The sequence below is a fragment of the Loa loa genome, assembly GCF_000183805.2.
Source record: "Loa loa unplaced genomic scaffold supercont3.120, whole genome shotgun sequence".
In the NCBI taxonomy this organism is placed as follows: Eukaryota; Metazoa; Nematoda; class Chromadorea; order Rhabditida; family Onchocercidae; genus Loa; species Loa loa.
In genome coordinates this window covers 57,216-74,874 of record NW_018108300.1, presented here as the reverse complement: position 1 = coordinate 74,874, position 17,659 = coordinate 57,216, and the positions used below count along the sequence as shown (strand labels likewise).

The 17,659-nt window shown below is 31.5% G+C and overlaps 5 protein-coding genes across 6 annotated transcripts in view; 1 reads left to right on the top strand and 4 right to left on the bottom strand.

The window, feature by feature from the left end:
- LOAG_17731 overlaps positions 1–1,845 on the bottom strand; it is a 3,025-nt gene extending 1,180 nt beyond the window's left edge. Inside the window, exons 1-4 of one of the 2 annotated variants that reach the window (XM_020450393.1) lie at positions 1,544–1,845; positions 1,254–1,353; positions 890–1,008; positions 211–463 (exon numbers count right to left, since the gene is read on the bottom strand). In XM_020450393.1, coding sequence (XP_020305933.1) covers positions 211–463; positions 890–1,008; positions 1,254–1,353; positions 1,544–1,572 — 501 coding nt within the window. In that variant the 5' untranslated portion in view covers positions 1,573–1,845. Of the gene's footprint in view, positions 1–210; positions 464–889; positions 1,354–1,543 lie in introns of both variants that reach the window. The other variant, XM_020450394.1, reaches the window with a different exon arrangement.
- A 66-nt stretch (positions 1,846–1,911) lies between these two features.
- Positions 1,912–3,163, bottom strand: LOAG_06425 (hypothetical protein; the record flags this gene model as incomplete). The annotated part of the gene is made up of 2 exons (XM_003141961.2): positions 1,912–2,714; positions 2,960–3,163. The coding sequence occupies 2 exons, from the start codon at positions 3,161–3,163 to the stop codon at positions 2,598–2,600; spliced, it is 321 nt and encodes a 106-aa protein (XP_003142009.1). The 3' UTR covers positions 1,912–2,597.
- Positions 3,164–4,377: 1,214 nt separating this feature from the next.
- Positions 4,378–11,035, top strand: LOAG_17730 (hypothetical protein). Its single transcript, XM_020450392.1, has 12 exons — positions 4,378–4,540; positions 5,114–5,214; positions 5,722–5,779; positions 7,951–8,120; positions 8,378–8,501; positions 8,691–8,893; positions 9,004–9,222; positions 9,478–9,642; positions 9,751–9,847; positions 9,956–10,104; positions 10,427–10,570; positions 10,865–11,035. Exons 1-12 carry the CDS (start codon positions 4,447–4,449, stop codon positions 10,994–10,996), a joined length of 1,656 nt encoding a protein of 551 aa, XP_020305932.1. The 5' UTR covers positions 4,378–4,446; the 3' UTR covers positions 10,997–11,035.
- Positions 11,036–12,947: 1,912 nt separating this feature from the next.
- LOAG_06422 (hypothetical protein) lies at positions 12,948–14,887 on the bottom strand (the record flags this gene model as incomplete). The annotated part of the gene is made up of 3 exons (XM_003141958.1): positions 12,948–13,162; positions 13,980–14,043; positions 14,705–14,887. The coding sequence occupies 3 exons, from the start codon at positions 14,885–14,887 to the stop codon at positions 12,948–12,950; spliced, it is 462 nt and encodes a 153-aa protein (XP_003142006.1).
- A 1,748-nt stretch (positions 14,888–16,635) lies between these two features.
- LOAG_17729 (protein-tyrosine phosphatase) overlaps positions 16,636–17,659 on the bottom strand; it is a gene marked incomplete at both ends in the record, with an annotated part of 3,275 nt that continues 2,251 nt past the window's right edge. Inside the window, 2 exons of the mRNA XM_020450391.1 lie at positions 16,636–16,784; positions 17,045–17,246. Coding sequence (XP_020305931.1) covers positions 16,636–16,784; positions 17,045–17,246 — 351 coding nt within the window. The remainder of the gene's footprint in view (positions 16,785–17,044; positions 17,247–17,659) is intronic.

Here is a 17,659-nt window from a genome sequence, read left to right as displayed (position 1 = left end):
AATGTATGATGTAAATCCTTAACAGGTAATCAACAACGTTTCTCACCTCGTTTTCTTCATATCTATTCCGAAAGTCTTGGGCATCAAATGCATCAAAAAAGTGACATTAGCATCTCATTAATTCCACCTCCCTATTTCAGGTCACTTTCCAAAAATTCTCAAACAATTTCTAGACTTAGAAATGTTAGTTTGTATTAAGAAATCTTCAACCTTAGCCAAAGGAGCCAGACAATTGGTGGTGCAAGAAGCATTAGAGATGATGTGATTGTTGGCCTTATCATATTTGTCATTATTGACACCCATTACGAACATTGGTGCATCAGCTGATGGAGCAGAAATAACGACTTTCTTGGCACCACCCTTCAGATGCGCACTTGCTTTCTCCGTTGTTGTAAAAACGCCCGTCGATTCGACAACATATTCTGCGCCATCTACTCCCCATGGTATTTCGGCGGGATCTTTGCTGCAATTCTCTTGAAATTCCCGTCAAAATCATTTACTCCTACCTTAAACCGATTATTCCTCTAAACTACGTATCAATCAAGAACTGATATGGACTTCGAATACCTGGAAAGACACCTGATAACCGGATATTTTTCATCTGCGAAGGAGTAAGAATTTCACAGTTTCAATTCCTGCCAAATTAAAACCTTCAGAGGTAAACACATACAGAGACAGCTCCCTATTAATTTCGAAATACAAAGCTGTCTAGAAACGGGTATTAAATGTTTGATGATTCATTTACAATAAAAAAATGTAGACAAGCACACAAGCATTCTCAACAACAGAAAGACCAAAGACCTTCCCATTTTCTGTAGAAAAAAAAAAACTGAAGCCCTTCTGAATGTAAGTTTCTTAAAACACTATGGATTTAAATAGTAGTGCCAACCTGTTGTGTACAGAGATATGATGGGTCCTTTTGCCGTTCGTTACAACAAGCTTTCCTCCCTCAGCAGAAACATTACCCTTGAAGCGTCCATGTGTTGAATCATATTTAAACATGTACACCTGAAAAATAGGATTTCAACAGCAATTCACACGAACACTTGCGTGATAAGTTGAATCACATTACTCACCAGCGGGACCTACTAGCAAATACTAACATTCAAAAAATTAGGTGATTTATAATGACGTCGACCTCTCCAATGTTTTTTACTTGAAGACAAATTTCAAAATTGCAAACAATCGGCCTTCAAAATATTTCTAGAACCTAAAAAAACGAAGGAACGCAAATATTTTTAACGTCAGCAAACCATGTAGTCAATGTTGATGAATGGATCATTGACAGCAACTACATCAACAGTGTCCTTTTCAACTGCTGCTCTCAAGACAAGTCGACCGATGCGACCAAATCTGAATTTGACGAAATCTTTTTATGAAGATTATCGAAGTTCAGATGGTTTTATTGACATTAGATAATAATTTCGAAAACGTTTAACAAAAAGAAATATCCCAACCTCAATCATATAAATTTACAGGATTTACATTGAGTAAATAACTTAAAGAAATGAACAAGTTGAATTATAAAAAAAAATCAGCTTACCCATTAATACCAATCTTCGGTTTGCTCATAATGAATCGGTGAAAATGCCTCGGTAGACTGTGTAAAATCGAGCTGATATGGAGTAACAGCGTTAATTTTCTGATTTTTTTTTTTAAGTTAAGTACTAAATGCAAACACGATGCGTAAACACGATGAGAGAATAATGTAATGCGGAAAATGTTTTGTCTCCCATATTTCTTATCCTTGCTCCTCTCCTTCAAGCAGGAAAAAGATGGGATATTTAAGATGATTTTACTCTTCGAAATGAACAACTTATTTCATTGCCATTTAAAAAACTGTAAAAAGTATGATGTAGAATGACAAAAAAATCCGTATTTCTCTAAGCCTTATTATACATGGAAGACAACAGGTGACACCAGTTACAAATCGTCAGAGCAAACAAAGATTTTTAACAACAGCTGTCCTCATCTGATCCAATTTTATTGATGAGATGCAAAATATATGTGAAAGAATATCTATGTAGTATATGGCAGTAGTACGCTAATTACGACTTTCATGTGAAAGATGGTATGGCCGGTGGAAGGCGGGAGGGTCGATGAAACGTAGAAAGATCAGTCAGTGATAGATAATCTTTGGTTCGGCCGTATATGTTTGCTCTTTTTGCTATGAAGGATTTCTAATAGGATTAGTAATATAGAATCTGTAATTCATTTCTCACATTTTCTCATCAGTCATACTAAAACGATCAACTCTTGAAGAATATATGAAATGAAATTGCTATAAACTGAAACATATATGTAATGCGAAGACCAACAAGTAAAATGAAACTTCTCCAAATATTCCCTTTCATTTTCAATACGTATGCTGAATCATTCTTTCTAGAACAATCGGTTGAAGGAAAAGTGCATTAGTTATCATTGGTAATGACAAACTAGTTATCTTGTCTAGACAAAATGTAACATGACCTTGAAATGATTCAATTGATAGAGGAATTTAATTGATGTAAAATCTATCAAATTTTCGCTCATTAACCATTGATAAATGAGAAAGCATAAAGGTTACTACTGATAATATAGCAACTGATGATAAGATATCACTGATAACACATCACCGTCACCATAACCCAACACCTATCCACTAACTCTACCAATCGTACAATGAATGCCTCACAGCTCGGCTTCGGTTCCCCACACAGACACTGAGCATGCTGCTGAAAATGATCGATCCGTATGTGTGGGTGAGGGTGCGGCCGTCTCTTCCAATGTCTCATATATACACACACACTCTTACACACATACATACATACATAAATATATGCACACACATACACATACATTCTATTTTGGGCAGACAAACATACGCACATACATTTCAATATAGACGAACAAACATACACATACATACACACACACACATATACACTTAATACGAGCAGACAAACATACACACACATACACCCACATACATACCCACAACACCTACATGTATTGGCGCAATGTGATGGAGTGAAGACGACTGAGAAGAGGTTTTCTCTTTCGTAATGCCATTCATATCAATCTTGTATTGCACTTGACAACCAATATGCAATCCAACCGGGGAAAGTACATATTTAAGTGAAAAAGGAAGAGAAGATAAAGGTCCTCTACTGCTATCAATCATTGATTAGTGATTGATAATGATATTGTTGCATCCTTATCATTTAATAACTAGCAATGATGTGAATAGAACTATGAACAAAATCTCATCTGAACATTATCATCATCAGATACAATGATAGTGATCATGATAATGATAATGATATAGGACACTGCTGGAGCATTTGTTGAAGATATTCAACAGAATATACAAAGAAAAAAGAACAGTTTATAAATTGCGAGAAAAAAAAGAACTCTGGTTACTCAATCACTCCTCAACATTTTTAGATCTTATTTAGGCTTTCAACTACTAAGAGAAACAAACACACATACACATACACACATACACATACACACATACACATACACACATACACACACACACACACATACAGATGGTTGACATCAGCAATTCACAACAAATTATATTCGAAAGAAAAAGAAAAAGGTCAACTGGAAAATTTCAAGGCTAAATTTTGCTGCGTTTGCTTGTTTTCCCCTGAAAATTTCATCGTGGAAAGAAAATATCTCTTACTCTTTTCATATACACAAAAGTACAACAGACAAAGATACAAACAACCAGACAGACAGACAAACAGACAGACAGACAGACAGAGAGGGAGACATACGGACATACAGAAATGTACTTTTGAGGAGAATCTATCAGACGTCAATTCACGTATGTCTAAAATATAATAACAGTCGTTAATGTTTGAATAACGGAAACAAATATACACATATATTACTCTCCTCGCTTATTACTAATATAAAATAGACCAAAGAACAAGTCGGATATTTTGTAAGTACCGAGAAATCTCGGGAGAAGTGATGTTAGTAGATTACCGTAATCATATCAATACAGCACTAAATTGTGAAAGCTACAAGACTAATCTCTTTCGTCTCGCTCACTTCTCAATATTTCTATCTTCCTCTTTCACTTTATCTTAATCAAATCTCTCTGCCCCTTCTCTCTTTTTTGTTGTTAACTTTTATTCCTTTCTCATTCTTTATTTATAATTGTTACATGTTATTTATGCATTTTCTCAACCTCTCAAAAGTAGTACTTTTATTTGTTCTTTTTTTCCTTCGATTTCTATCTCTTCTCAATTCTACCCTTTTAATGCAGTATTTTCTTAAACAGCATGACATGTCTAATCCTCTTTCTGAGCATACTCTATTCTCACATCTAATTCGAACGTGTTTCAATTTCTTTTTTTTTCGAAACAGGTTCAGTCATACGAAGAAACGGGTATAAACGACAATCAGTTGGGAGCGTATGCGTAACTTAGACGTTACGTGGAGTTTGTCATGGGGGATAGCAGGGATGACGTAAGTAGCAGCAAGAGCAACGTGTTCAGACGTGATCTATTCATTACAACATCTGATTCCGACGGCTCGCCAGGTGATATTTTCTACACTCAAATTGTAATTATTTAAGCTTCCTTTCTTTTTCTTGAAAAATTGTTTTAATTTTGACAGGAAAGAAGTTTGGTATTATTAGAAGTGATGTGTCTTCTACGTATCTACGTTAATCATGTAAATAACACATGAATCCCGCTTGTTCTTTGAATCTTCTGGTGGTCAGGATTATTTCGCAACTTTTTTTCGGCGTAATTGAAAGCCTCAGTTAATATCTTCCAGTAATATTGACAAATATTGTTCATTCGGCATTATCCTCTTGTTCCTTGATAGGATAGTCAGGTAATGTATCTTTTAAGAGATGGGAGATGGAAAGGTGGATAATAAAATATCTCTTCCTTTCTTTTTTACAACAATCTGGTAAGACAGTTATGCAATCAAATATGACAGGTTATTTTCACCTTCAACCTTTTTTAATCTCTTGCCGATCTTACGTTATCGACAAGCGGTATGATTCCATTGAACTCCAACATAAAACATGTGGTGAAGAAACAGAATCGGTGTAACGTAGTGATTATGCTGATATTTTTGTAATTAAGATATTTGGAATTTTCAGAAAGATTCGATAAACGTGAATCGGAAAGTGCTTCATCTGGTGGATGTGGCCGAAGCAGTTGTTTGAAACGACGTCATTCGCGTAATCCACAACGTAATCAGGTATTTGTATGCTTTCTTTTTTATGCAGGTCCCTCTATGAAAGAATAATGGGAGTTTTTCGCTTCTGCTAACTCTGGCTGGCTTCAACTATTTAAGTTATTTGCAAGTTGATGAACTATTCAGATTTACTACAGTTTTGTTTTATTTAACTGATATGGTGCTCTTTTCCCAGTGCAGCATGCATATAACCAATCTGTCACCAAAGTGACGTAATATTGATACCTGGAACATCGAAATGTTTAGTACACTTTCAAAGATTGTGTAATTTCTTGACCCATATTTGTTTACATCAGCCATACATCTACATTATTCTATACTTTTAAGGTAGTGAGGAATCATAACTATGAGAATAAATGGTATTTGTTAGAAATGAGGTATTCCGGGCATTTTTGGTAGGGAATATGTTTAGCTACCGATATTTCCATGTTTGTAATGCCATTCGTTTTGTCATTTATTCTCATTCGTTTTGTCATGTTGGCTTAAATTGGTTTTTATTATTTCTTCCAGGTTACTTGGTCTTCTTCAAGAATTCGTACATCAAGAGGTCTACTTCTTCCAAGTGCAGGTACTACTATTTTGGGGTTTTTTAGATTGCTCAATGATTGTTCGTTTCAACGCATATAATTTGCGTTTATAAACTAGTTTTTGAAGTGTTTGCTATTTACATACGTTATTCTTCAAGTCTATGCATGTTATTCTTCACATCGTATATGTTTGAAAATTCATCTTTTAATACTGGCATTCATGTTGTTTAGGCAATGTAAATTACGCTCAAATGTGGTCTTTCGAATTTATTATTATGATTTTAATAACGTCAAAACAATTAGCTCAAACATATTGAGGCTTAACAAAATGAACTGCTTCATTTATTACGATGCATCATTTCTCCTAATTCATATTTTATCATTCTTTATTATAAAAAGAGTTTGATTTTAATTTTATATTATGTTGCCCTTTTCAGCTCAATGGTTTCCTTATTCAGATGTTTTATTAATAGGCTAATTTCTCCCATGTGTGAGAAGCTTTGCTAGAAAAGTTTAATTAATACTGCTGCACATGACAATCCATCAGTTTCCCTGAAGTGTTCTGGTGCTATAATAAGAGAATTAACGGATGCCGTTTTGTTTGTTCATACGAATAAATGAAATGTCATGTAAAATACTTATCACAAAATGACTCATTGTTAGTGACTAATTGTGTTTGCATTGTCGAAAAATGAACAGGTTATATTAGGGTTATGTTTTCGGCTAATTATTGCAAGAATTCAAGCTGTTCTGGAAGCAAAGTTCAATTGATTCGCAAGAAAATTGTCGTTGCTGTGATTATGTAAAGTATTCTCATATTTGCAAGTCACCTGAACTAATTAACAATGTGGTTAGAATTTATGTGCTAATTGATATCTTTTTCCTTTTTTTTCTTTTTTTTTGTTTACACTTACAGTACTTCATGTTGAAGTCATGCCTTAGCTTATAGCTCGTATAGGTTTATATTGAATAATGTTGCATGTAATTAAAAATTCAATTCTTTACTATGACAGATAAAAACATGGTAGATTAGTGTCGTTGTTGCACTGTGGTCGATCATCATCGACTGTGAACACGTATGCAACAATGGCCGTTTTTACCTTTAGAGAATGTGAGAGTAGTGAGAAGATGTCATAGTATAAAAGGGTGGTTCGCGTGAAATGGTCAGTGTGGTTAGAAGGAGATACAGAGAGATGAAATAAGGGAGGAGGTCATTTAAGCCTGCTAAAATCATTTGTTTACGTTAAGTATTTTTTCTTCTCTACATTTAATTTTTATGGATTCTAAGTTAGGACTGCAGTAAAGAAGTGTAATAATGAGTTGAAGTCATTAATAGAATGCCCTTTTTCAACAGGTTTTTTAGAAAATGTTGGAATTAGTTTGCGATCTTTGATTCCGATATTTTTATGTTGTGATTTCTGCTTTTGTCATCATTTTATGTTGTCAAGTGTTTATTTCATACGTCTAGTATTCAAATAATTAAAGAATTATGAATGGTTTAGTGAAGGCTAGAGTAATTATGAATAACTGAGTAGTGATTGAAACGGATATATTACTAATTATTATTATTATTATTCTACCGTTTAAAATGTTATTGTGCATCTTTAGGCTGGGAATAAGTTGTCGTTCTTGGAAGGATACTGTGTGGGAAAAGGATTAATATTAATTTCTTTAACTCTTTAAATGAATTGGAAAGTGCGAAATTTGTTTGTGTGATGTTTCGCCAAATAAATTCCTCAAATTTAATATATCAAGAGGTAATATCGAAAGCGATTTTAACCATTGCGAATCATTTTGTACTTATGTTTTATTGCATGCAGAGAAATTTATTATGATTCGTGTGATCATATTTTTAGTTTATTATTTCTTAAAAAACTGGCAAAGATCGAGGGATTTTTCTGTCCTTAAATTACAATGGCATGCGGTAGTTGGTTTGTGGTACTTCAAACTCTATTTAATAAGGAAACAGTTTACCGCATCTGATGGGAAGGGACAGAGAGACAAGCAGCAGTGACGAGACGGAGTTTACTGACAATATTTCTCATTGTTAATGAGAAATGATAGGACTGCAAAGTGTATTTCATTATTTCTCGCGTTCATGTTTCGCTTGCCATCAATGAATCATAATGATATTGCCACTGATACTTTTGCATATGTTATTTTCATTTGGAATAATCGCCTATAATGTTATCCATTCTGTTACTGTTTTCAGAAGGAGCAAGTCGTAAATCGTGTTTGCATAGTAGTAGCATTGGTTCCTCATCATCTTCCAACACGTCTCCCTCAGGTTCACCGTCACGTAGTTCGGGCGTTGAACGCGTCCATGCTGACCACAGCACACCACCCTTACAGCCTGCCCTGAAACAAGCTACAACGAAAAAGGTTTTATTTTCGGGTGATGAAATGTGGCTTTATTTCTGCAGTATAATAAGCAATAATTAGCGATACTTAATGCTGCAAATTTTTCTCATCTTAGCTAGTATATGGCAGTAATCGTATTGGAGTAATTTGTTGCATTGAACTTTTTATTGCAAAATTGCATGGCCTAAGACTTATGCAAGCTTGGGAATTAGATATTAATCTTTTGTTCATTTGTTTTCTTTGTTTATTGCTGCTTCGAAATGGATGTTAAGTTCCAGGATTTATGCCGAAGTCAACGATCGATGTCCCTTGGAAGTGCTGCCCATGAATCACTTCTGGCTGCCGTAGCTTCATCTTCGCAGGGCCCTAAGCATACTGTTGACATGAGTCATGCAGAAAATGGTAATTTTATGCTTTGTAGGGATTCATTACGAGAAAAAACTAAAAGTGAAATGACGGAGGTATGTACTTGAAAACTTTCAAATTAGATTCAGAAGATGTTTGACACTTAATTTAGTCAGCAGTTAGGTGAACGTCTAGACGGCATGAGATTTTACTTCACATTTCATTAAAGTTTAATTTTGAATTCAGGCGACAAAGTGGTGTTGCTTGTTGAAAATACAAGATTTGTGGTCGATCCGGCTGTGTTAACTGCCAAACCAGATACTATGCTTGGACGAATGTTCACTGTACGTGCGCAACGTCAAGATGGTGTTGAACTTGTACGACCCAATGATCAAAACGAATATGAAGTAGCTGATGGACTTTCTGCTTCCTGCTTTCGTGCAATTCTAGTGGGTTTTGCAATATATTGAGTTTTTTTTTTGATGAAAAAGTGCGATTAAGATTAGTTCGATAACATTTCTTTACTGCTTCATCGTTTTAGTTGATTGATGATTTCTAGGAATATTACCACATTGGAAAAATGCGCTGTCCACCGTCAGTGTCAGTTTCGGAACTTCGTGAAGCTTGTGATTATCTATTGGTGCCATTCAATGCCCGCACTGTACAATGCCATAATCTTCGTTCATTTTTGCATGAATTAAGCAATGAAGGTGCTAGACAACAGTTTACTGCCTTTCTCGAAGAAACTATTTTGCCACAAATGATTGTTAGTACTGAGGTAAATGTTCTGAATTATATTTTAAAAAATTGATAGAGAAGGCACCACTACAATCAGCTTTATCTTCATAATGGAAGATTTTATGTTATTTACAAATCCAGATGATAGGTTCTATTTTAAAAATAGGAGTAAGTGAAGAAGCACTCAATCATTTTAATATGCATCTTCAAAATTCATCATCAAAATCACCAATAACAGCACTTAAAAACTTATCCTGATTAGTAGTCAAAATTTCAGTAAATTTTTATTTTTCAGCATGGAGATCGTGAGTGTCACATCGTAGTGCTACTGGATGATGATGTAGTTGACTGGGATGAACTCTATCCTCCACAGATGGGTGAAGATACGACGCAAGTTGTTTACAGCACTCATCTTTATCGTTTTTTCAAATATGCTGAGAATCGGGATGTAGCAAAACAAGTAAGTTGATGATGTTTTGAAGTAAAATGGATGATAATTTTTGCCTTTGCTTAAATTCCGGCTTTATTCCACCAAAACTCGATTTCATGAATATTTGCATGTTTTTAGGTTCTGAAAGAACGTGGCCTCAAAAAGATTCGGCTTGGTATGGAAGGATATCCTACCCATAAAGAGAAGATAAAACGGCGTTTTAATAAAGCCGAAGGTATGTTGAATTTCTTCTCTATGAAATGTCAAATTTAATGCGTGGAAATGTGGGCGCGGAATTCTATTATTACCAGTATTGGAATCGAAAATAATTATTTTTTTTTAGTTATTTACAATTATGTCCAGCGGCCATTTGTTCACTGTTCATGGGAAAAAGAAGAAGCGCGTTCACGTCATGTTGATTTTGCATGTCCTATTGTGAAAAGCAAATCCAATCCAAGTTTGGCAAGTGCTGCAAGTGATCCTATCCCACAGGTGAATGAAGAGTCTCCTATTCATTATACACTTAAATTAAAACGTAATAAGGTGGATGTTACTTGAATAAAATTTAATCCGATCAGTAAGGACTCTCTCGACATTAATTTTCAAATTATATAATTAGGGAATTAAGATGACTTCAATTATGACAATAGGCTAATCATGTTCACTTTCCGTACATTATCGAACCATCTTTCAATCAAATTATTAAAACATTCCATTGTCCAAAGTGAAAGCTCTTTTGAAAGCTTAAAATATACTTTGTTTTTTTCAATATCTCAGTGATTTTGATAATTGTCTATGAGAGTCTTCACTTTAGCCAGCACCTTTGCAACTAAATATAACGACTACTGCATCTTCATCGAATAGTGCTGGGAATGGGTCATTCAATTTGCCAGTTGTGCAACATTCGATATTTCATAGTCCTAGTGCGACACATTTTGCACACCATTTAACTGGCCAGGTTTGTTGAATCCTTAAAAATTCAATTCAAGCAAGGTTTACTTCCTGTTTGATTCTCATTCATGTACAGCGTCTTCATGCATTCTTTACTGATGTCTTTTTATTTGAGGAGAGTAGGAGCGAAAGGTGGGAAACATAATATTTCGCTCTAGTGGGATATGAAGCGGTCTATATGGAAATATGAAACGTTATATATTAACTGCAAAGCTGTATCTTACTTTGATATTTGTTATCTTTTATTGAAAATTTGCGATGCTATTTGTTTACATAACTAATTCTTGATTACTACTTGCAGAATTTACATCCTCTTCATTCACCACCGGTGCAAAATGTTAGGTCAACTTCAGCGACAGTGGGAACAGAAACTCCCCAAACTTCTTCATCAAGTGGTTCGAATCATGCTATGACAACTGATGGAAGACGCTAGTATGAGCATTTATGTTTTCGTTATTTTTCCTTCTCTTTCCCTATCATTTATTCTTATCTGATGCTTCTCAATACTTTTTTTAAAAGGAATTACAGTTGTCTCAACAGATGATGGTGAATCATGTTAGATATTATTGACTATAGATAAGTATGGGCAGAAGGAATTATATAAAATCCAAGTGATCTTTTTTTTCCTGAGTGGTTTACTCATTACTCTATGTGTCGGGGATTCTGCTATTTGATGAAATTAGAGAAATACAACACTCCATCATAATCTACTAAAGTTTGAAATGGAATATAATGGAAGATCAAGCTATATCATCGTTCATTATCCTTCATCGAGCAACTGGAGCTCACTGCGACTCCAAATAATTGTTGCTCTGTGGAATTCTAGTTTATCCTGATTACTTTCGATCCTATAAACTTGTGAATCAGTGGTTTTACTGAATAAAGCTGTCTAAAGAAAGTAATTAATTGAGGGAGTAGCTTTTATGTTTTGCAGTTAATTCTAGGTACAATTTGTTATTGATAGCTTATAATTTGTCAATTTACAGAAGTACTTTCGATATGCTTGGATCTTGATGTTATTCGATTGAATTTTGTAGATTTCCTTTTTTACTCTATTTATGGGTCACACAGCTATCTTTCTTTAAAATTTTGAATTGAGTTGCTTTAATTTGTAATTTGCAACCAGCATATTAATATAGCATTTCCATAACTTTCTACGCATACTGTCTACGTTCACTCTGATTCTCCCGAATTTTTATCCTCATTCCATCTTCTGTGTTTACAAACAACAAAGTAGATGTTGTAGACGACATACTGAGAGTGAGCTGTTCAGGTGTTGAAGCCTCAAAATGCATTGATTGGAAAATTGACCAAGGGAAAGGTGGAAGATGGGAAAGCAAATAAAAACAGTGAAAGGAGGTAACAAAGATGCGAGTTAATTTTTGGCCCTTTAGTCAAAATATATGGATTTAAATATGGCCTTTCATCTTATTCATTCTATCAATAGTTTCCAATCCATATTTTCTTCATTTATATATAGATAGCAGAATATTGCCTTATGATGGTTCTGTGCTTTTTCCTTATATTTATCGTCTTTACAGTTCTTTCGCTTGTACTTCATAAACGAAAGCATATGATTGACTTATTCGATATCTCTTCAATCATACATACATACATACATGCGCAAACAGACAGACACATAGTGATCCTATTACTTGAAACTTTAGCTTCCTTTTATTTCACGTCAAATTGTTTTATCATTTATTGCTGATGTTCTTGCTCATGTTCATTTGTTTTGCAATATGAACAAAGCGAAACAGTAAAGCTTTTTTTTTTCTCCACAAGTTCTGTTTGATATGCTCAAAAGGATTACAGCACAATTTAAGTTAATTTTTAACGAGATGAAAGTGAATAGGAATTTTTATTTTGGAAAGCATTCATAACTCCTTATGATTTTCATATCAATTCTTGAATAATAATAAAATTTAATACAGAGTGATATACTACCATAATTAATGGCTTATTTTATTTTCAATTGAACTTATTGACGTTTTTTTCTTTTTTTTGAAGGTCAACTTTTTTCAAAATTTCATTTTTTTTCATCATATTTCGGTCCTAATCCTAAATATTACTATTTTCTGTGATATATGCATCAAGTATATCTATGTGTATAGAATTCTTATCAAATATAACTAATATAATTTTGATATATTAGATAATTCTTTACAATACAGAAGATAAAGAAAAGATGAGAAATTTGAATGATAATGTTACAAATTTTGGTGATAATTAAGGAAAAAAAAAGAAACGAACTTGCAATTGATAAATCTAGTGATTTGTTTTTTAATTATGAGTTAATTTTGATAAAGAATTAATCAACAGATTGATATCATATTGAATTTTCACTAAAAAAAACGGGGAAACAAAAAAAAAAGATTGATCTCTTAATGTTCCATTCGTGTATGTGCTTCTTGCGTGACACGAATACGTTTCTCGAGACGTTTCTCCCAATGACAATCACGATCATATGGTAAATCATCAATAATATAATGTTCACCATTTGGTAATGGTTGCTTGCATGAAGCACACGTGAAACAACGTGGATGCCAATGCTTATCAAGTGCAATTAAGCATGAATCGATAAGTACCTCACCGCAACCTGCATTATAAAGTAATAAGTAATTAAATAGAAAATTGAAGTGATATATAAATGGTATTGAATTCAAATGAAATATGTAAGTGCAAAAGAAACGAAAAAACATTGTCCTTGTTGAGCGTCATAAATGGAATGTTTATAAATATTTTATTAGCCTAGCAATGTCATTCATTGAAATTAGCCTAGTAATGCTATTTACTCAACTTAGCAATGTCATTCATTAAAATTAGCCTAGTAATGTCATTTATTCAATTTAGCAATGTCATTTATTGAATTTAATCTAACAATGTTATTTATTGAATTTATAAATTTGTCTTGTTAATTTGATGGTAATTTTAAAATAATTGGGAAAAGAAGAAAAAAGCTGCGTAAAAAAAATCAACATTTCTTCAGTTGAATAACAAATGTCCCCTCCTAAAATTAAATGGTAATTGTTAACATTATTGATAAGAAAATAATTTCAAAATAAATGTGAATAATTCCCTCATTTTTATTTGATAAATATAAGAAATAATCATAAAATGATGGGAAGGAAAAATTGTTAATTTACTTAATAAATTTCCTTGTATGATTATTTTTAAAATTAAAGGGAGAAATCACAGAATTCATGATAATTTTTAAAATTAAAGAAAAAATGTCAATTAAGAATAAATGTAATAATTACTTCAAAATTGAATAATTAGTATATTAATTTCTTTTCAATTATTTGATAACTTTTCATTAACTAATAATTTCTTATTAATTGATATATTAATAAGTAATAATTTAAAATGGTACCAAAAAAAAAAAAAAAAGAAAAAACAAAAGATTATCAACAGACCATGACATTTTGGATTGTATTTCTTAGAAAAACATTGTACACAATATGGCATATCATCCGCAATCTAAAAAATTTGTCATTTTCATTTTTAGATACGATTTATTGAAAATTTAAAATAAAATTAATCAATTATACATTTCTATATTGTTCCAATTACAAAAAAAAAAAAAGGAATTCCTCCTTCCTTTTTTCGAACAATTATTTCACTTCTATGCTTTTTGAATAATCTAATCAATATTTCATTTGATAATTGATCAATATTTTATCTGATAAATGATCATAGAGAAAAACAAATTAAAGAATATACCTCAATTGAACTTATGCTAAAATCAAAATATCATGCTAATAATTGATATTACCGATTTAAAATTCAATTAATGATATCCCAGATAGATTAGATGTTCAATCAATGATATTTGATGAAAATTATTCGATCAACTTAAAATATCCGGGAAGGATGAACTCATCCAAATTATCATATCCAGATAAGATTACCGTTTCAAATTACGATATCCGGGGGAAAGTAGCAAAATTATGATATCTATGGTAAAAAAAAATCTGGTATCCGGTGAAGATTACTCTTTCATCTTAAAATAATTAGGTAAGATTATAAAATGATGATATCCACGAAAAGATTATCCTTTCAAATCTATTCCTTGTGAGCATGAAATCTTTAGAAGGATGTTCCATTTAAATGATAATATCAGTTAAATGGAAATAATCACCTGATAAGTTTGCTTAATTGGTGCATTACAAGCATGACAACGGAAATGATCAGGATGCCAAAGACGATTCATTGCAATTACCGCTTCCTCACCTAATGATGTATTACAAAGTGCGCACATTCGACGATCACCTTCTGGTTGTGGAATATATCCTACACCATGGCTTATTGTTGAATCACCCATTTTTTTTTTCTTTAGCAAAATTGAATTACTAGAAATAACCGCTCAATAAAGGTTCATTCAATTCTTCGACCATTTTTACACTATTTTATACGTTTATTGAAAAAAAAAAAAAACAAACAAGACAATAAAGATTTCTTGAAATATGCAAATTTTTAATTTATTCTTTTTTCTTTCATTTTACATATATTCAAATATTTATTCTAAAAGGAAAAAAAGGAAGTTATTTACTTTATTCTTCTTTAACTTTAATAAAACTTCATGAATAATATTCATACATTCATTTTACCCATCTTTACGTCTTATCTTCACGTATGTTTCACGCTATGTTGACGTATACTTTGTATGCTTTCACGTATGCGTAGATTTTATTTATCAAATCAAATTTATTTCAGTATGTTAGTGTTAAAATAATTTTGACAAAGTATTTATATTTAAAGTTTACTGTAATAAATACATCATGCATAATTTGATGTATACATATGGCAATTGTTAATTTTCAATTCGTTGTTAAAATTGTATTCATTTTTCGTCCTAAAAAGAAGGGAAAAGAATTAATACATAAGTGTATATCAATTGTGGACAAATTAGTTCATTTATATAAATAAATAGATCAAATATAAAATAATTAATTATTGCTGTAATTCATAAATATTGATATTCATATGTAATCCCAGTAATAAATTATAGTTTTTACGGCGAGAATTATTTACTAAATTTCGGAAATACTGAAAATTGGAATTTAAGTCGCAATTTTCCTTCAGAAATACGACAATTTAAAATAAATACCACAAAAAAATACTACGAAAATACTACAATTTACAATTTAAATTTGAAATTTGAATTGCAATTTTTACTTTATGTTTTCTTGTATATACATCGTACTCATCAATAAATTCGAGTAAACGCTGTGACATGTCAACCAAGTTAAGCTCATGAAAGAGCTGAAGTAACCAGCGATTCAGCACAATGTATTTCTGCAATTTTAGATTATTAAATTAAATAATTTCCAATTATTGTTCAAATAATTCTAGCTATTAATCTAATTGATTCCATTTTACTTCATTAGTTATTTCTAATTATTATCTAATTGTTGTACAAATCGCTTCCAATTAAAATTGTCACAACAAAGATTTCCAATAATTAGACAAATCATTTCCAATTATTAGATAAACCATTCTTAACTGATGTATGTTTAAATCATTTCAAATTATCATGTCAAACTTTCCAATCACTAAAATCATTTCAAAGGTCGTCTAAATCATTGCAAATTGTTATAGCAAACATTTGCAATTATTGGATAAATCACTTCTAATTGTTGTCTGAATCATTTCAAATTATTATGTTAGATATTTTCGATTTCTAGATAAATCATTTCCAGTTATTCGATTAAGTTCCATTATTTAAAAATCTATAACATTATTAATAAAGCTTTTGCTATTTTTGCCAAAAATTAGATGGACCAAATAGTATTGCAAATTAAATTGCTATTAATACATTATTGTAATTAATTATTTTCAACAAAATGTTTTATGTAAAGGAGGAATAAATTAATCGAAAAATTTAACTTCGTCTTTTTTTCTTTTCCTCTCATTTATTGTCCCTTTTTCTCCTTGACTATAACTTTTCCCTTTGCTTATCTGTTTTTTTTTTCTTTTCATCTTTGAATTTTCTTCAGGTTTAGCTTGTTTTAATTTATTTATGATATAATTATCACAATTGAAAATTTCATTTTTAATTCTAATTAAAAATTATAAGCAAACCGAAAAAGTGTTTATAGCCATAGCCCGTTGATTTCGAATTTCCTTCACCACATCTATGAGATCGGCGCAATTGTCACCTCGTAATAATTTTTGTAGTATGTACTCGATTGCAACAAATACACCACTTCGGCCAACACCTATTCAAATACTTACTTTATAGAAAATAAATAAATTTAATAACTATTAAGTAAAATAGCAAAATTATCATTTAATTTGTATATAGTATGATTGGTTTACTGTATCAAAAATGTCACATGTTTTTTCTTGATTTTAATTATGCTACTGTTGCTTATGTCATGTTCATAATTCATAACTCCGGTACATTCCGTTAATACAGTATACTTTGTTGTGAAGGTGAAAAATTTTTTAAATTATAAGAAAACTCATAGAAATATACCATCAGAACAATGCACAACGATCGGCTTCTTGGAATCACGAATTGCACATATCAAATTGAAAACAGCAAGTGACGGATCCGGAAAACCCTTTTCAGGCCAATTTTTCCAGTAATAATGTTTTACTACAAGTTGTGCTTTACTAGCATCAGTGATTCCCAGTACAGTAATCGTTATATTCTCCTCTTCCCTCATTTTCTCTGCCTGAAATTAACACTCTGTATTGAAATTTTCAAATTTTACTTCACTTATTTTAAATTAGCTTCAGAAAATTGAAATCGAAAACAGTAAACTATTAGATTTTTCAAATTTTAAACAATTCTTTCTACAAAAATATATCAGAATTGAAAAGAAAAAAGTTTATAATTTGATTTTGAAGGAAAATTAACGAGAAATTTAAAGGAAAGTTAGTTAAACTGTGCATGGAAATTTTCGCAAACATAATTAATCTGCAAAACCTGAAAAAAATTCATTCATTTGTATTATTTATATCAATTTTATTGGAAAAAATCTGCATAAAAGTATTAATAATAATCTGTAATAATAATAATAATAATAATAATAATAATAATAATAATAATAATAATAATAATAATAATAATAATAATAATAATAAT